This window comes from Scardinius erythrophthalmus (genome assembly GCF_964197995.2).
Source record: "Scardinius erythrophthalmus genome assembly, chromosome: 21".
NCBI classification, from domain to species: Eukaryota; Metazoa; Chordata; class Actinopteri; order Cypriniformes; family Leuciscidae; genus Scardinius; species Scardinius erythrophthalmus.
In genome coordinates this window covers 16,193,348-16,213,462 of record NC_138241.1, presented here as the reverse complement: position 1 = coordinate 16,213,462, position 20,115 = coordinate 16,193,348, and the positions used below count along the sequence as shown (strand labels likewise).

Here is a 20,115-nt window from a genome sequence, read left to right as displayed (position 1 = left end):
CAAAGTTTTTTTTCCTAGTGAGCATGTCAAAACATGTTGGTTTTAAGAGGCTTTCACTATATTTGTGTGGAGATTTATCTGAAATGACTCACAAATAATCAAAAACATCTCAAAGTGTTAAAAACTGCCTTTTTATTACAAAAGCTACATACATAAACCTAAAGCAACGGAAACACTTGAGATATCACAGTAACCTCGCATCTCCCATGTTTTGTCATTTTTAAATATAAAAAGATCATGTACAAAAGTGCTTACATGGTGCAAGTATTGAATTAAAGTTGCTTTTAAAAGAGATAACTGATATTTTAAAATATTACTCAGCTGGAGAAAATAAAAGCTAAAAAAAAACAAGGATAAAATGACCTGCAGCAGAAAAATATTCACTCAGTAACACGAGGGCGAGATGCTTCACTCACACGACTCTGCTGAATAAATAACACTCACTCACTCTCCCAAAACTCTCCCCATTAGCTGGCATGAAAACCTGACATTTTAAATCCACATTAACACAAAACCTCCCAAGTTAGTTACGTTTAATAAAACCATTCCCTTATATGGCACTTTTTGAGCAGCAACGCTCTTTGCTCAATGATCTAATCTTTGCAGCTTTAATGTTTTTTAAATGTTTAGAATGATTACATTTAATAGGGTTAAAACTTTTTTTGTATTGAATACAGAACACTATTGCTTGCAGTTCTGGCGATTGCTTGCTTGATTTGCACAAATCAGACTGGCTGCTGTAGAACTGCATGATATTTGATTTTGAATGCCTGAAGTGTTGAGAGGTCCGGGGGTTTCTGGCGCTGGGCGGTGTATGACATAAGGCTGCAGTGAGATTTAGCGCTAAACACAGTCTGCTCATCAGCTCAGCTGTGGTTGTCCTGCATCGGTGCCGTTCCTGCAACGGCTCCAGGTGCAGCGTGCCTGAATGGCTGAAGGAGGTGGAGCTAATAACTGTTCTCATGTCCAGCCAGGATGTAGAGGTTACTGAGAGCGGTAGGGTTATCCGTAGGCCGGCTCTCCAAAACAACCACCCTGAAATGCACAGAAGCCCACAAATATTAGCACACATACACTTGTCAGAAGCAACACGTATCATATACAGGAGATGTGTGTAAAAGGGTGGAAGAAAGCCATGATTATGCGAACGTAGAGGGGTTGCGTGAGGATGGTGGTGTCCTCAGCAGCAGGCGACAGATGAAATTACAGCACACAGACACCAGCCTGGCACTACCAGTGTAAATAAAATATGGAGATCTCAGAGGGAGAGTGAAAGAGAGAGACAGAATGTGCTAAAGAGGGTCTTGGGGTGGTACAAGGCCATTGTGTATGTGGTGTCAATTAGGGATGCAACAATACAGTTAGCCCACGGTTCAATAGATATCTCGGGTTTTTAACCCTGGTTTTCGGTTCGGCACATCAGACTGTTTTTAGTTATTCTATGCTTAGGCAACAGAAACAGTAAGAGGTTAAGGAGAAAAGTGACTTTTATTGCAATAGTCTTTCTATATTTTACTTAAAAGCAAAAGAAAAACCACCTGTATACATCCCTAGTATATTGTATAATATACAATTCACCTACGATACTGTTGCGCGTTTTCATAGGTCGAGATTTGTGTTCAGTTCTAGTGTTTTTTAAATGCAAGAAGTGCCTGCTCTTGTTTTTATGTGTTATTTACTTGCCTGTAGATTTTTTATTGCATTTTTTTTTTTTTTTTAATTAATCACAACTCATTACAGGGCTCAACAATAAGGATGACCTTGACTGCCCTTTCTCACATTTGTTGATATTGTACATTGTTTTTTTGCCTTGTAAACTAAAACAAAATAGTTATTATGAGATATATATATATGAAGAGTTTAGATGCAAAAGCCTCTAAGTGCCATCTGAAATTTTCTTCTAGAATAATCATTTTTATAAAGCTTGTATATTCAAGTTCAATAATTTCACTTAAATGGCAATGCAAATTACCTATTAATTGTCATTTAAGTGAAATTACTTAACTTAAATATACGAGCTTGATAAAAATGATCATTCTAGAAGAAAATTTCAGATGGCACTTAGAGGCTTTTGCATTTGAACTATTTATATATATATATCATATATATAAAGCATATATATGTGCTGTCAATAGATAAAAAAAAAAAATAATGACAATTGACAGACCTTATTTAACCCCGTACGTCACACAAAGCTCAGGTCCCCCCCAATAAACCTGACCCAGGGCTTCCCTCACTATAGAAACAAGCCCAGCCGGGACACCATGTTCTCCCTGTTGGCTTTTTTCCTCCACATGTCTCTATTTCTGTCCACTGCATGCGTGGAAGACAAAAGACTACATGCAGAGTTTCTGGGAAGACGTGAGAGCGGAGAGTAATGTTTCCAGGAGACAAAAGAATTAGAGGGAAAAAGGTGATGATGTAAGGCAAGAGAGAGACAGAAATGATTTGATCTGGTTCTAACCTGTCTGATCCCAGGAGTCTGAAAACTCTGCTTGGGTCCGAAATCTCCTGTGTCACCTGCAGACGAGTGGAAATATTCTTTAATAAACAAATGAAATTATAACACCCCCTATTATAACACTGTTAACTATAACACTATAACAATGTTTACTGCATTTTAGTGTTATAATGAGGAGGCTGCAATGTCAGATTAGCAATGCTACAACAGATTTGTGCCTCACTACTCCCATCTTAAAAACTTTAAACAATGGCTGAAAATATCACACGTGTCATGTTCCAAAACAACAATGAGTGGCAAAGCAGGTGCACAATCTGGCAGGCTGTAAAGCTCACCCTACACACACACACACACACACTGACACAATCTTTTGAGGGGTGTAGGTGCTGAGGGCTTTTCAGTGGAGTCAGAGAGGAGAAAAACAGCTGAATAATTTAATCTATTACTCTGGCCAGCTGGAGCTTTCTGATTGTACATGAATTTTACATCATCCATCACACCCTGTCATCTGTGTCTCAAACACACTCACACACTATCATATGTCATAAAGACAGTGCTTCACCTCCAGAAGACCTTTGGTCTTTTATTGTTACATGCTATAGAGCCATGAAACATCATCTCACACACGATACAAATACATATGTGCACACACACACACACACACACACACACACACACACACACACACACACACACACACACACACACACACACACACACACACACACAGATATTAAAGAGCTTGTGATCAAACAGAGCAAGCAACATTAATATCATGGGTTTGAATGCATGAACAGATAAAATAAATACATACTAATCATGCAATGTAAGTTGCTTTGGATAAAAGCATCTGCCAAATGCATAAATTATTATTTATTTATAAAGTTTTATTATATAAACCTATCAATCAAAAGTTGAAAAAGTCTTATTTTTAGACTTAAAAAGTCAGCAAGTTATTTTTGAAAGAAGTCTATTTTATTACCAAGGTTGCATTTATTTGGCAAATTTTTTTTTGCATCATAACTCAGTCTTCAGTGTCACATGATCCTTCAGAAATCAATCTAATCTGCTGATTTGATGCTCAAGAAACATTCATTATTATTTTCAAAGCTGAAACGGTTGTGTTGCATTTTTGAAAACCGTGATACATTATCATTGAATTGCTATACATTGAAATAGAAATCATGTCTGATTAAGTTTGATCTATGTAATGCATCCTTGTGAGTCTTTTGTTTTAAATCCCCAAATAGTAATGCAATTTCTTTAATTTTATTTGACAGTTTACTACAGCTTGCTGAAACCTATCAGTCTTTGTTTCAAGGTGTTTAAGAGAGACAGAGTGCTATTGTCTGTGTTTACCTCATTTGATTTGAAGTTCTTCCCCTGCATCCCATGTTTCCAAAAGGCCAAAACACTGTCCTGGAGACACACTGGCACAAACACACACATATAGAAGGTTACGCACACACATCAAACACATACTAAATAACAGTCTAAAAGCATATCTCAGCAGGATGAAAGCAGAGGTGAATCTCTCACCTACGGAGTCGACACAGAAATCAAAGCTCAGCTCAGATGCCAGTTTCTTATTAGACTTCAGCTTTCCCTGCAAGTTCACTATTTTTACGTTCTCTAAACACACACAAGAACAAAGGAAAGACATCATTGGAAATCTTCAATAGCTTATGTATTTGCTACGTTTGTGAAAAAAGGTTCATCAACGTGTGCTAAAAGTTGTCACTTACTGTCCAGGCACACGAGTACGGTGTCTCTCTCTAACTGTGTCACATGGACTGTATCAACATGGTTACCACCTACACCCAGATAAATACACATCAATAATTTTGCTTACTAGGCCCATTTGACAGTTCTCACCAGCAAGGAATAGGAACAGAGCAAAGTGTGTGCGTTTGTGTTTGTGTGTAAGCTATACCTGAGCCGACCTCAGTGAACCAGGACGAGCAGGAATTGAGGTTGATGGTCTGGAAGCGAACCAGCTGTCCGGGCTCTATGCCCTGACTGACCGCCACACACACCAGAGGATACTCCTGCTCAGGGACCACCAGCATCTCAAACACACGCAGCGGACTGGGCAATGGGAAATCAAAGTGCTGTGTGTGTGTGTGTGTGTGTGTGTGTGTGTGTGTGTGTGTGTGTGTGTGTGTGTGTGTGTGTGTGTGTGTGTGTGTGTGTGTGTGTGTGTGTGTGTGTGTGTGTGTGTGTGTGTGTGTGTGTGTGTGAGAGAGAGAGAGAGAGAGAGAGAGAGAGAGAGAGAGAGAGAGAGAGAGAGAGAGAGAGAGAGAGAGAGAGAGAGAGAGAGAGAGATCTTAATATAATATGCCATCTTTTTTCTTTATTCAGTCTTGATTTTATACAACTTTCCTTCGTGTCTAACCTTAATAAGCATGAATCTCTGCATGGGTTCGTACCACTGCAGCAAAACAATCCCTGACTGCAAAGCTCCGCAGAGATACTTGTGACCCGTGTACGGATTCCGCACTGAAAGAGAGAGAATGAGGTCAAACTCAATCCGAGTGTGTGTGTGTGTGTGTGTTTGGGTGTGTACTAGAGTGCATGTTTAAAGCTTTACCAATGCAACACTTGTGGCATCCCTTGGTGTCGGGGATCTTGGTGGTGAGAGCAAATCTCCTGTAAAGCAGACACCAGTGTTCTTATTGTTAAATAAAATATAAATATTAGATGGAAAAAGTAGACATTAGACATGTTGCCTTAGAAACTAAGTGAAATATGATAAGTGCTAAAATTGAAAACGGAAATGAATATAAATATACTTTTAAAAACAAAAACGAATTAAAAATATATTATCTTTATTTTAATCTATAAATATATAATATACTGCATACACACAAAAATGAATAATAAATAAATAAAATTATAAAAAATATAATTGTATATGTCTATATATAAGATTCCATTTGTAAACATTTTTTAACTGCAATAATTAGCATGAACTAACAATGAAAAATACTTCTAAAGCATTTAGTAATCTTAAGTTAATCTTAATTTCAATATTTACTAATACATTATTAAAATCAAAAGTTCCATCTGTTAATATAATTTAATGGACCTAAGCTTAAATGAACTAGCAAAGAACAGCTGTATTTTTATGAACCAACACTAACAAAAATTAACTATTACTAAAGATTAAAGATCAAGTACTGTAACTAATGTACTGCTAATTGTTGGTAAATGTTAGTTAATGCATTAACTAATGTTAACTAATGGGACCTTATTGTAAATTGTAACCAATTATTTTATAAATTATTTTTTATCTAAACAAAATCAATCAAGGCACATTTTTTTATCCTCTTTTTCACTTAAATATTTTAATACATAAAATGTTATGTTATGCACTGGTTATGCTATTACACAATTTTTGCTTCTTGGGTTTACAACAAGTCAAAAACAAGTTTTATAACACTGTCTTTAGAAAACCTCAAGGCGAACAACATTCACAGAGTTTCTTTATGTTATATTGCTAATAGATCATGGCAAATATGCAGTAAAAAGTTGTGCAGAAACTGTGTGTGTGTGTGTGTGTGTGTGTGTGTGTGTGTGTGTGTGTGTGTGTGTGTGTGTACCTGGGCAGTATCCTGTCAGGGAATCTGTGGGTGTGGAATTGAGTGGCCAGTCCAGGTTTCCTGAGCTGTTCAAACAGCCCAATCAGATTATGGGTATACAACTGAAACGTCTTCCCTTTGAACGAGAGATACCACGCATAAAATACGTACAATACACAGGGTATGACTACACACAGGATATGAAATAATTCATCAGTTGTGCTTGTGAGAATGGAAATAATGCCCCACAGAAATGAATAGTGATTACTCCCTGCACATAGAAAAGCTGAGCTGTAGTCACGCAAGTTGAACCAAAATCAGAATCAGAGTAAGAATGAGACTAGAAATGATGTGATATTAGCTGTGTGAGCGTGTGCCATAGAAGACAGAGGTTTGACATTTTACCTTCTGATTATGGTGATTTAGGCATTAGAGGAGCCAGCAAAGCAGTAAAATCAGCCGTGAACACAGAGAGAGACAGAAAGACAGACAGGGATCATGTAGGTACTGCAGAGAATCTCAGTAACAGAAAGACAGAAGAGCTGCTCCCACATCACTCTCACTCACCTGATAATGACATCAGATTATTATTGATTATGTACAGCCATGTGCATCTCCGTGGAAACAACTGAAACACATCCACACAGCAGTTTATGAGTTCATGGACCTGCTGGTCTTTTTGGGGTCGAGAGTAAAGGTGAGTCGCAAGAGTTTAGACAGTACCTGCTCCATGGTGGCCTCATGTAGCTCGTTCAGGTTCAGAGTGTAGATACCGTCTTCAGTGCCAAATATCAGATACTGGTCTAAAAAACCCAACCAAACACAATTAGTAATGTTTACAGCCTGAAAGTAGATTTTTTTTTTTTAAGAAATTAATTCTTTAATTCAGTATTAAATCTATCAAAAGTGACAGCTGTTTATTTTAACTTTCTGAAAAACATAAATCACAGTTTCTACAAAAGTATTAAGCAGAACAACTGTTTTTGAGCATCAAATCACATAATAAAAGGATTTCTTAGGACACTAAAGACTGGAGTAATGGCTGCTAAAAATTCAGCTTTGCCATTATAGGAATAAATTACATTTTAAACTATATTAAAATAGATAACAGTTCCTTTCAATTGTAATAATATTTCACAAAATTGTTTTTACTGTATTTGTATAAATAAATCAGCCTTGGTGAACATAAGAGACTTCTTTCAAAAACATATAAAATGTTTAGACCTTAAAAATCAACCCTATCCTTTTTAATTTAATAACACTGTAAATTTAACAAAAGTTTGATCAAATCTCAAAATCAATATCATTTTCATACTGTACATTATAATGTTGTGATGCCTAAATTCCCATGTAGCATTTAAAACTGATTAACTTAATATAAACGGATTTACTTAATATAAACAAAATATTATCAGATGTAGTATCAGCCATATATCGGTTATCAGGAGTTTACCTTTGGTATCTGGGTGAATCCATGAAGTGGCACAGTTAATTTTAAGAGGACAACCATCAAAAACCTTTGAGAAACAAGCTCCCATCTGCAGACACACAGACCGGTAATATGTGAGATTATAGCAGTTATAATAACACAGAATTCAAATAAAGGACTGAGCAGACAGCTGTTGTATATTGAGATGGGCAGATATTAGCATTTAATCAGCATAAGGTATGTGTGATGATGTCACTCACCAGGACTTTGGGAGTGGGCGGTAGGCCGTTAATAGCAGGTTTCTATAAAAAGAAACAGAAAAAATGAGTAGAGGAGCCACATTCTCTTCTTGCGTCACACTCTTCTCAACAGGACACACACCCACAAAGACTCACACACTTACTGGGAAATCTTTTCTCTCTTTCCTCAGGGGACGACCGGGAGGTGATTTTGACACATCTCCGTTCACACTTCCGTCTGAATCTTCCTCTACATAGAGTGAGAGAAATTTGAAAGGTTTAATTATTTATTACAACTCTCTGGAATATGTCATTCTGATCGGTCAACTTCAGTTGTCAAATATTGTTGAGTACTGAAACTGTATAATTCAGCAAGCAAACTGTCTCTCGTATCACTCCTTGGTCTTTTTGTTCTCACATGAGGTGAGGTCTTACCGTGGTCTGCGGTGTGTGAGAGCAGTCCTGGGCTGCTGATGCTCACAGACAGGTAGTCTGAGTTGGTGTGTTCTGTGTTACTTCCTCTCTCAGGTGTGCTTTGTCTGCGAGCCACTGGTACCGGCCCGTTATCAGAACCCGGGAACCTCCGCACGGTCTGGCAGCCTTCGATCAAAGCAAACTCGTCAGATACACTGCTTGACCGGGCCTGAGAGGGCTGATGGGAAAGAGGATTGCAAAAACAAATGGGAATTTAAAAAACATGCCAACAAATACAAATATAGCCATGTACGCTTATACACAAACTCATAGTTACCTTAGGAGGCAGAGGTGGCGGCACTCCCTGTTTAAGAGTCGAACTGAGAGGGGAGATGAAACACAGAGAGAGTGACTTAGTTGCTCTTTGTTTGTAATTGAATATTAATTATTTGTATTTTCACAGCACATATTTCTCAATACTAGTTTAACAGAAAATGTTGCTTTATAACCCCAAGTGAGCAAGCCCAAGAAGAAAATTAACTCTTTAAGGCAATGTTTAATGATTAAAAGTGGCACACTTACAGATCAACGTCCTCAAAAGCATCTTCTAATGGAGCCAAATGCCCTCTTCACAGACAGACAGAGAGAGAGAAACAGACAGAAAGGGCTACTTAGTACACAGTTGGAAAAAAAACTGAACCCCAGGTGTTTCCAGGGAGAGATGAATCTGCAATTTTTGTGTGGTGTAATCAGGGCACAAAATTAACCTTTTGCCACACCTGCCAATGGTGGATGGAAATTGAAAATTTGGATGCCAATGGAAAACATATCACCCATAAATAAATAAATAAATTATTTACACCATGCATTCATTTTCATTAATAATTTTTACTACTAAAATCCCATTTTTATTTCATTTGGGCTCTTGGCGAGTGTTAATTTTAAACCCTGCGTGGAAGTTTCTATGGATCCGTTAAATAACAGCTACACAAACCAATTCTTTACCGTATAAACAACTCCTCCTCAACGCTCTTCAGAAGACTCCTTCAGCAGAGGAGTGCACAAAGGGATAGAGGAAAGGAAAACGGGGAAAAGAAAGAAAACAACAGAACAGTCAAAGTAGAGGGAATGCAGGCAGAGCTCATGTGAGATGCTGCTGAAAGAAGGAAGTGCCTACAGAGATGACACAGACAGTAAAGGGAAGTGACTGCTGGAGGCGCTTTCATGCAGACGGCAGTAGCAGGAATCAAGTCGGTTCATAGTCATTCAGAGGACTTTTAATGGTTACCTGGAGGTGATGGGACCCTCGGTAAACGGGCTCCAGGGGGAGGAGAAATCATTGTCTTTAGTGACATCCTGAAAAAAAAAAAAAAAAAGAAACAAAGAAATGTTTGATATAGAAACTCATTTAAATACATGTCAGTCAGGTTTCAATGCACACCTGACTTGTGCAAATAATCTACTCATGCAGATTTCTGCACGGAACATGTTTGGTTTCAAGCGTACTAAAGGACGACACTATAAGCTCACTGAAGTGCAGGATTATTCTGGAGTTTGTGTATGTATGTATATATAGTTCATGTATATATTTAAATTAGGGCTGTCAAAAGATTAATCGCGATTAATCGCATCCAAAATAAAAGTTTGTGTTTACATAATATATGTGTGTGTACTGTGTATAATTATTTTGTATATATAAATACACACACATGCATGTATATATTTAAGAAATATTTGCATACATATACTGTATATATATTTATATAGTTTATATTATATATAAATTTTTTTTTTATATATATAAATAACACATTTTTCTTAAATATATACATGCATGTGTGTGTATTTATATATACAAATTTAATTATACACAGTACACACACATATATTATTAAAAACAAACTTTTATTTTGGATGCGATTAATCGCGATTAATCTTTTGACAGCCCTAATTTAAATAGTCTCTTTTGATCAATTAAATGCATTCTAGCTAAATAAAAGTATTAACTTCTTTCATTTGAAAAAACAAAACAAAACATCTTACTGACCCAAACTTTCAAACAGTAGTGTATATTAATATTATTGATGTGTGGACAATCTGTGATATTTCTCTCACCATCTCGGCACTCGCTTCAGTCTCTTTCCTCAGGGGAGGCTCAAACTTAAGCTTATCAACTGAAACACAGAGACAAGAGAAAAATCTTTAATGCATACTAGTGTATTTACCCAGCATGACACTGAGATGAAAAACGTCACCATAACTTTTATCTGCACTCATCTTTAACATTCTGTTCTACTGGAATGCTTTGCACAAGAGCTGCTTCACAAGGTTCGAGTTGAAGTCCTCACATGTAGTACCATGTCTCCACCACAGGGAGGCTCAAGGCTTGCAGTTCTATCTTAAGTTCAACTAAGCAGCTAAAACTCTCTTCAAGAACCGAGTGAGACCAAGTGAAGGCACTTATGATTGTGGTCTGTGGTCTCACATTCACAAATAAAGGTCAAACACATGTCGACTTCGGAGCAAGGACGTGGTAGACTGTAATAAATATTGGCCATAACCCACATTCTAAACATAAAAGAAAACATAGCATTTTCTAGAATCTAAATAATTCTATTTAGGACATCCTGAGAGGGAGGTTGGTTTATCTTTTAAGGACAATAACATTATTTTTCATGACATTGGGAAACTCAATCATCATCATGATTGACAAACGCTCACGTACAGTTGATCTGTGACTGGGTTCTTTCAGCACGAGAGCTCCTGTTGTGGGACGAGCGGATGGTGTGGCGCTCTGCAAGCGGCTGCGAACCAGAGAAAGAAACGTGGTAAAAATATGTATACCACACACAATTGTTCGCACACATTTACCATTTAAAGTCATGCACCAACACTCATATACTGAAACGCTCACATATTTACGCACATAAACTCTCACACACCAACATACAATTTCAGACATAGGGTGGGTTGCACCAATAAGGATTACATTTAGTTTAAATCTAATTCAGGATTTGTTGAACTGGGTTTTATTTTAAATCCAGTTGTGTTGCACAACTTAATTTTAAACACAGATTGACAAAATCCGATCCTGGGATTAAAACCTCCATTTACGATTAACATGATGGATTCACCATTGTAAATAAACAGCAACAATGTTAAGACTCCATTTCCTCCTTTATTGACCACTAGAAACTCTCTCTCTGACATAAGTAGCTTTTGCCGATAAAGGAAATAAACTTGTAAAATGTCAGCTGTCTTTATAAACTGCTAAGCAGAGAGACACTTAGAGTAAAGGGTTGATCAAGCAGGTAGTGAAAACATTGCGGCAGTGTGTATAGATTTCATAAGCCTGTCAATATATTTATAGTATCAATTATTGGAGTAATATGGCAGCATAACTTATGACAAAACAACCGAGATAAGAAAAAACAACTGGCATTCATAGAGTGACTTAGTCTCAAAATCGTTTATAGCAAATCAAACCAGTGACTAAATGGAAAACTTCACATTGTTTCTCTTAGTAGGATGAAAATAATCTGTTGTTTAAACTGTGATTAAATTATATATAGAAAGCAATCAAAGAACGCTCCGTTTACAATCGCTGGAGCTGTCAATCAAACAGTGCAAGTTTATCAGTGACTGAGTTCTGGACTCCCGCCAGAACTCACGTTATAATCAACAAATCACTTATTTACATCGTGTATGCACTGTTAGTTATGATGAAGGCATTCGTGAGTGTAGAAATCGAGTTGTAATGATGAGATCACTGCATTCATGCGCTCAACTCTGTGATCGGCTACAATGCTCATCACTTCAACCTTTCATGCTACGATATAAATATAAAACTATAGCTCTAAATATAATTCTATAATCAACACTTTTCACGTTTAGTTAATCTTGAGAGCTGTAATAGTAAAAATGTGCTAAAAGTTTGAGAGATTTCCACATGTCATACTAGCTATTTCAAATGCAAAGATGTTAGCCAATCACAGCAGTGGGCGTTTACACTGAAGCCTCAGAGACACGCCCCTTTAAACAGAGTGTTCAAATCAGAGGATAAAATCAGGGAAGGAAAAATGCCTTTTATTTCCAAATCATGACCATTTTTGATGTAAAAATCATACTACCATTATAAGTGCACCCCAGGTAAATATTAAAAAATGATAAAATGCAGTTCATGACCCCTTTAAAGTTATGGAGCAACAGGATTAAAGTTAATCTATCTCAGATATAAATTACATCCGGGATCAAAATAATGGTTTAAATGTAAACCTGGTTATTTTTAAAGAAGGTTTAAAGTTTGGTGCAACAGAATTATTAGATAAACCTTGATTTAATCTACATTTAAGCTTAATCCTTATTGGTGCAACAACCCACTCATAGAAACTATCTCGTCATCTTTCTCTCTCATAGATGCACAAGTCATGTGTTTTACCTCCAAGTCATCTTCATCTCCTTGGCTGAAGTGAGACTGATGATTATCCGGGTTGTTCATCTTATCGAGTAGCTCTAAAGCTAACCGTCGAGTCAAACCTGTCTGAGCCACAAATAAGTGCTGCACACAAACACACAGACAACGTAGTGAGTGGCTGCTTGTGATGTGGCCTCTGTAATATTCATATTCAGAAATAATTCTATTTCAAATAAATGCTGTTCTTCTGAACTTTCTATCCATCAAAGAAAAAAAAAATCAGTTTCCACAAAATATATTAAGCAGTACAACTATTTTCAACATTGATAATAACGAGAAAATGTTGGGCCCAAAATCAGCACATTAGAATGATTTCTGAAGGATCATGTGACTCTGAAAACTGGAGTAATGATGCTAAAAATTCAGTTTTGAATTCACAGGATAAATACTACATATATTAAAATAAAAAACTGTTACCTTGTAGTAATATTTCACAATATTACAGTTTTTTTTACTGTATTTTCAATCAAATGAATAGAGCTTTGTTAAGCATAAGAGATTTTTTAAGATATAGCGGTCAGTGCACAATTCTCTATATTATATGTGACAGAGTTTATTGCTGTGTCCCAATTCACTTAATTATACTATGCCCTAAAAGTATGTACTGTTTTTGTGAAGAAAAAGTACTTTTCAGTGTATAGCTGTCACCGTTTTAACTAAATTTGAATACCATTTAGGATGGATAGTATGCAAACTAGGACGCAGCACGTATTTCATTGCATGTACAAATAACACTTCCCCTAAATGAGTTAAAGAGCTGAACTGTGTGGAACCATAAACAGATAAAATAGAGCTTCAGAGGAAATCTTTACCGAAAGCAGCTTCTCAGCTGATGGCCTCTTCTTCGGATTTTTAGTGAGAGAAATTTTAACAAAATTATGGAAGGCTGTAGACCTGTGGAAAAGCAAGACAGATAAGACAGACAGAAACGTAAAGAGATGATTTACGTTCAGAATACAAACTCTATATTTCTGTATTGCTCAAATATGCAAACATGAGCATAAAACAGGCCAGAGAGACTCACCATTTGGTCTTGTCCTTTAACTTGGGTGGCTGAAAGTTGCTTTTAGACATCAGAAATAAAGCCCTGCACATACACACAAAAAGTGAGATAAAAAGAGATCAAAGATAAAAACAATATTACATAATTGTGTGAGGATGTGGTGGTAGTGTAATGGTTAATTATCTTGGCTTTAAACATAGAAGATTTTGTGTGTAATTAAGTTATTGAGATTCACAATTACTCTGAGGCCTGGAGCAAATGCCTTGGTTAAAAACATGTCTGCACATTGGCAACAAGTGTGTGTGTGTGTGTGTGTGTGTGTGTGTGTGTGTGTGTGTGTACCTCATGGGATGGAGGTCAAACATGGGTGGCTGTAGCTCTGCCAGTTCTATGGATGTGATTCCAACAGCCCAGATATCACACAGATGATTATAACCCCCATTCTTCTCCACTGCCGCCACCTCTGGAGCCATCCTACACACACAAACACAGACCAGACACGACATTACAGGTGCAGTAAGTAATTTTTGAATAACTCTGTTGAAAAGTGGATTGGATCGAGCAACAAAACACTTATAGCCAATCAGCAGTAAGGGACGTATAGGAGAGAGAGCTCAGTGCACAAGACAGACATTAGCAGAATGACTGAAGAAAGAGAGAGATCAGGGAGAAAATACAAAAGAGGAAAAGACCAGGGGAATATAACTTTAAAAAGAATGGCTACAATCAGGCCGTGAGAGGTAGAGAAATGAAAACGGACGATGATGTTGCTTTATTTCTTCTCAATAATATGTGAGTAACATTGGTTTTGCTGTGTTTCACAGAACTTTGTTGTTGCTTTAATACACTCGTGTCGTGTGTCATCTTCGCTTGTTTGTTCATTTGCATTATTATTATTATTATAAGCCTGGAACGTCTGAACATCCTCCACCGCCCGTTTCAAGCATCGGCTCCCAAAGTGTGTCCGAAAAGTGAGATAACTCCTAATATATGTTTTTTCTTTTGGTTCCTCTTTTAGTGATCGCTATGACCCCTTAATCTTGTCACATTTGAGATATATTAGTCAGCCTATTTGGATTATCGTGTTATGTAGGGAGCTGTTCATGAAAACGGTGTTTGTTTTATTGGATGGAAGGGATGACTTTGCCATCGAAGGAGATGAGGAGCTAAATAACAATGTAATAAATGAATGTCTAAATTTGTCTAAATAAATGCCTGTGCGCTCAGTTCCCAAAAGATCATCATGAACTGAAATAGACTATTCCTCTTTTTATCTGTTTTTCATTAGGAAAAGACACAAAGTTACAAAACGGTTCCATTCATTGAAACTTGTAGAGCTGCATTCTTGTCTTGTAAACTGTACCTCACGTGCACTTAGTGTGTCTATCCTCGTTCATCCGCCAGTGTTGGCACAAGCTGCCCACCCCAGATTCCAAGAAGTCCCAAGGGAGCCATTCTATCCTAAATGAGGCATTTATTGCCACGTTTCATAGTCTTTTGGAAGACTTTGAATGTTTTATCATTTCACTGTCTAAACTGCATCTAAATGTGCTCTACTGTTCTTATGGTAGATTTCCATTTTACATTCTGGATTATGAGACTCTACCCTTGTTTTCTGCACTGTTGAAAATACAAGGCCGTAGATGTTTATTAAGATGTTGTTTCATTTTTTTATATCCTTTCCAGACTTTTTAAATGTACTTTCAAATGTAGCTTCATCACAAATCATAGACAGATGGAATGGGGCTCACCAGTAAGGCGTCCCAATAAAGGATTTCCTTTTTGCCATGGTGGCTGTTATTTTAGCGGCGACTCCAAAGTCCGCTGCAAAAAGAGGAGAAATTTGTTTAGTCAAATTCAGTAACACACAACCACACACAGCAATTATATTGTGAATCTCTCACCTAATTTGACATCTCCATTGTCTGTGAGCAGAATATTCGCCCCCTATTGCACAATGAGTTTAGAGTTATTAACAAGCAGGGGAAAATATGTAATGTGAAACAGGAAGAACACCAAAAAGATACATTGATTATTAATGCTGTATTACCTTGATGTCTCTGTGCATCTTTCCTTTGGAGTGCAGATAACCCAGACCCTAAACACATACACACACTTGAATCATCTCAAGATGTTTAAAGGATTAATTTAATAAAACGGAGTCTCTTCAGCATTAAGGCCAGTTCACACCAAGAACGATAACTATAACTATATTAGTGGACGACATAGTTCAGTACTTCAGTTATTTCATTTGCCGCTTTAAAAGCTTGAGCTCTTTAAAGCACAATGGATTCTGTTTGGCTGTAAAAAAAATATATATATATATCGTTCATCAGCTGGGAAAAATCATTCTAAACGTGATTTCAACGATATCGTTGCTCTGTGGCGTTGTGGTGTGGACTCTGCTATTGTTTTATATTTCTTTTTTTTAACTATATCTTTCACGTTATCATTTTAGTTATCGTCCTTGGTGTGAACAGACCATGTGAGTGTTTGAAGGATCTTACCTGTAACGTCTCTCTGCAGACATAGGCGATCTGAAGCTCAGAAAGTGGACCCGTAACTGCACATGTACACAAACACACGTTCAGTGGTGTCATACAGGATAAAAATAGAGGGTGTCAATTCAACATGGAGATTTTTAAACACAATCATTTTACCATGATAAATGTCTTGTAAGGATCCTCCACCACAGTATTCCATACAAATCCACAATTTTTCACGGCTAAAGAGAGACAGAGAGATATCTTTACAAAACATATATATATTTAAACTCAAATGTGAGGCATTTAAATAAATACATCACAATATAGGTATGTCTAAATACATCATAATTTAGGCATCTAAAATAAATCCATCTAAAAGAAAAATCTAGTTATCCATTGTTACCAGAGGTAACTGCCAAAGTAAGCCACAATGTTGTGATGGGTGCATTCCTTCACCATAAAAATCTCCTGCTGGATGATTGAGAAATCATCACCTAAAAAAGAGGGAGGGAGGGAGGGGGAGAGAGAGAGAATGTGAATGTGTTATTGATCAATCAAGAATCAGTAGATGACAGCTGTAGATGACAGACTGTTAAACAGTCAAAAGAAAGACGGAACGGTTGGATCAGATATGGAGAGCAGATGGCTGGGTGTTCAGTGCTGAAAGTGATTATGATGAACTCGTTAGTTTTCATACTTCTCCTCAATGGGTTTTTGTGATTTAGTTACCCATTCAAACAGAACCTCCTCATCTAGAACTCGTTCACTCTTAGTCTATGTTCACACTGCGAGCCTTAGCGCTCAATTCCGATTTATTGCTCGGATCCGATTTTTTTGTATAGCTGTTCACATTGTTGTTTTAAATGTGGCCAAAATCAGATTCCAGTGCGAACAGACCATCATGGTCCTGGACTGACCCGCATGCGCAAAGAACTATAAAAAGACGACACGCAGCACGCTGTCATACAGAAAATTGTGAAAAAAGTGACTCATTGCTGTATTTAAAATACACACAATCCATATATCCACATATATTTTATTCTAAAATCCCAAGTCAAATAATTAGATGTATCATGACGTGGCCTCTGGCCTATTAAAGAAGAATGAAGAAGACGTTATCAGCCGAACTCACACACCTCTTTCCCTTCACAACCTGCTTTGTTAAAGCAGTGAATCACACACCTGTTTGTTTGAAACAGTTTTCATTTATCGTGTGACTCAATGACTACGCATCTTCACCTGAAGCACATGATCTGTTTATAACTTAATGGCTTCAGTACAGTGAATACCAAATAGTTTCCTGCAGGTGGCGCTGTTTCCTTTACATAAGCACTGGTCGTCACTGTGATGCTCTTGGAATGTCTTGATCTGTTCACGACAGCTGAAAATCTCATCACTCACAAAACTCACGCAAACATTATAGACAAAAGAAAAAGAGAGTGAGAATATTAATATGACAGGGAAGTGCGTCCTCCCTTAGAATATACAAGGTAAAAATATGAAACCCTATATTTTTTAAATTAGATGCCTTTTTCAACATGTATGACCTCAACCCAGTGATGGATGTTAACTGACTGTAACCACTTCTCTATTCTGCTGCAGACCTTTCAATCGGAAACTCGCACACAAAACACAACCACCTCTGTTTCACATGACACCATGATGAGATGCAGAAAGTAACGCAACTGTCAGAACATTAATAACTGGAAGGAACAACCATTTGGGGCAGTAGCACTTGAGTTTCAACACAGGACATCTGCAGCATCCCAGTGCATGGTTTTATGTGACAAACAAGAAACAACACAGCTATGAAGACAAGCCTACAAGCTCTGACCACTTCCTCTCCACTCAAGACAAACAGGCCATGCCCAAGAGTGTGCGCATGTGAGATAATGTGAGACTGTGTGTGTGTGTAAAGGACAGCAGCAGGGCCTGAGGGTTTGTCTGCTGAAAGCTAAACTCAGGCAGCTTCCTTTGAGCTTGATGCAATTCTCAGTGAACAAGCTGTTAGCATTTAGTGTCAATTGTAATAAATCAAGCTACCAATGACTAAACCCGTCCCTTTGACTACAATCACCCAGCTTCTCGAACTTTTGGATTTCCCACAAACAGAACCAATTACAATTTGGGGGAGGATGAACCACTTCTGAGATTTTCACTGCAGCTTTACATCATTATACAGCCGTTTAGATCATTAAAGTCATAGAAATATCCTTGCATATCACAAATTCACACACTAATACGTTTTTAAGTAATCATTACTTTATAATATTTTCATGGAATAATAGTTCACCCAAAAATGAAAATTCTGTCATCATTTGTTTTGGACCCCCACTGACATTCTTCAAAATACACTACCGTTCAAAAGATTGGGGTCAGTAGGAGTTTTTAATGTTTTAATGTTTGCATTTATTTGATCAAAAACACAGTAAAAACAGTAATATTGTGAAATATAATTTAAAATGTAATTTATTCCTGAATTTTCAGCAGCCATTACTTCATTGTCACATGATCCTTCAGAAATTATTCTAATACGCTGGTTTGGTGCTCAAGAATTTTTGTTCATTTTTGTTTGTTGAAAACAGTTGCTTCCTAATATTTTTGTGAAAACAAGTTTTTTAAAGTTTCTTTTATGAATAGAAAATTCAAATAAACAGCACTTATTTGAAATAAATAGTTTGCAACAATGCTAAGTCCTTACTGTGGCTTTTGATTAACTTAATACATCTTCAATTTCTTCAGAAAAAGTCTAACCCCAAACTTTTGAATGCTAATGTGTCTTCTTATAGTGCATCTCCATGGACCATAATTACAGCATAATATGTGAGGTTAGTCTTCAAGGGAGACGATTCTACTAACCCATGTAGAGTCTTGTGGTTTCCAAACAATTTGTTTGTCACCAAATAGTTTTTATAATTGTCTTTTACACCAAAGGTATCAGACTGCGAAATACATTTATTAGGAAGGATTTAATTAAATTCTAACTTTTGGTGAAACAATGTGAAATTATTTAGGTTCAAACTTAAAACTAGAAAACCGACCTGTGTGAAAAAGACTCACTTATCTTGAGACATTCATACGCAACTATAACATCACTGATAAGATCTCCTTAAATTCTGTCAACAAATTGTTATCTGGTATTAGAAATTTGTATCAACTATCCAATATATTAGAACTTGTGTAAAACAGATCAGAAGAATAGCCCAAAAATGCTTTGAGAACCAAACACATGATCTCAATCAACGGCAAAATAATTAGCCAGCTGCCTGTGATAAATTTAGAAACGAATGGATCATCAAATGGATCCCAAATTAAACATCCACCATAGGGGAAAACATAACTTCATCTTATTCACAATTATTCATGCTCTGCAAATTTTATAGTTGGGATTCATATTTAAAATTTCCACAAACCAAACTATGACAAAAACCACCCATCCGTTCTCAGCAGTGGAAAGAGATCCCAGACTTCCACAGTAAAAAAATGCCCTCTTGACAGACATCCCACTAGTTAGAAAGGGCTGCTACGATGTGATTGGATCATTTCTATGGGGTGGGGTGTAAACAAGCCAATGAGCATGCAAAGAAATCTGTCCTCTACATCAACAAGTGTCTTAGTTGTGAAGTTTTGTCCTTTCCTGCAGCAGCGTAACAGTGTGGCTACCGCAAAAAAAGGTTGTGAATTCAGTCAGCTTCTCAGTTCTCCATTTGTGGTCACGCAAAACTCTACACAAACACGCTCAGATTCGCACAAATACTCCAGCTGATGGACTAACATACGATAAAAAGGCTAACGCACACAAGAACTCACACCTGCTTTCCAGGTGGATATCAGATTTGCCTTTTTTTCATGCACTTCGTCCGGATGTTAACCAATCTGGACATGTTTCTACCAAATCTTAACAACTTCAGGAGTTTGATTTCACATGACACTGTATCACTAACAGAGATCAACCAAAAGAATCTAACAATCATCAGCGTCATACGATCTGATACTGACACTATCTGAGTGACATAACACATGCTCAC

The 20,115-nt window shown here is 37.0% G+C and overlaps 1 protein-coding gene across 2 annotated transcripts in view; it reads right to left on the bottom strand.

Moving 5' to 3' along the window:
- Positions 1-109: 109 nt before the first annotated feature.
- map4k5 (mitogen-activated protein kinase kinase kinase kinase 5) overlaps positions 110-20,115 on the bottom strand; it is a 29,919-nt gene continuing 9,913 nt past the window's right edge. Inside the window, exons 4-33 of one of the 2 annotated variants that reach the window (XM_081351493.1) lie at positions 16,491-16,581; positions 16,262-16,326; positions 16,109-16,164; positions 15,652-15,699; positions 15,506-15,548; positions 15,353-15,425; positions 13,944-14,075; positions 13,623-13,685; positions 13,411-13,492; positions 12,563-12,682; positions 10,850-10,928; positions 10,240-10,298; positions 9,413-9,480; positions 8,707-8,751; positions 8,462-8,504; positions 8,146-8,362; positions 7,875-7,960; positions 7,732-7,773; positions 7,496-7,580; positions 6,766-6,845; positions 6,610-6,670; positions 6,064-6,178; positions 5,052-5,110; positions 4,857-4,960; positions 4,395-4,572; positions 4,207-4,275; positions 4,001-4,093; positions 3,821-3,891; positions 2,465-2,520; positions 110-1,035 (exon numbers count right to left, since the gene is read on the bottom strand). In XM_081351493.1, coding sequence (XP_081207619.1) covers positions 948-1,035; positions 2,465-2,520; positions 3,821-3,891; positions 4,001-4,093; positions 4,207-4,275; positions 4,395-4,572; positions 4,857-4,960; positions 5,052-5,110; positions 6,064-6,178; positions 6,610-6,670; positions 6,766-6,845; positions 7,496-7,580; positions 7,732-7,773; positions 7,875-7,960; positions 8,146-8,362; positions 8,462-8,504; positions 8,707-8,751; positions 9,413-9,480; positions 10,240-10,298; positions 10,850-10,928; positions 12,563-12,682; positions 13,411-13,492; positions 13,623-13,685; positions 13,944-14,075; positions 15,353-15,425; positions 15,506-15,548; positions 15,652-15,699; positions 16,109-16,164; positions 16,262-16,326; positions 16,491-16,581 — 2,471 coding nt within the window. In that variant the 3' untranslated portion in view covers positions 110-947. Of the gene's footprint in view, positions 1,036-2,464; positions 2,521-3,820; positions 3,892-4,000; positions 4,094-4,206; positions 4,276-4,394; positions 4,573-4,856; positions 4,961-5,051; positions 5,111-6,063; positions 6,182-6,609; positions 6,671-6,765; positions 6,846-7,495; positions 7,581-7,731; positions 7,774-7,874; positions 7,961-8,145; positions 8,363-8,461; positions 8,505-8,706; positions 8,752-9,412; positions 9,481-10,239; positions 10,299-10,849; positions 10,929-12,562; positions 12,683-13,410; positions 13,493-13,622; positions 13,686-13,943; positions 14,076-15,352; positions 15,426-15,505; positions 15,549-15,651; positions 15,700-16,108; positions 16,165-16,261; positions 16,327-16,490; positions 16,582-20,115 lie in introns of both variants that reach the window. The other variant, XM_081351492.1, reaches the window with a different exon arrangement.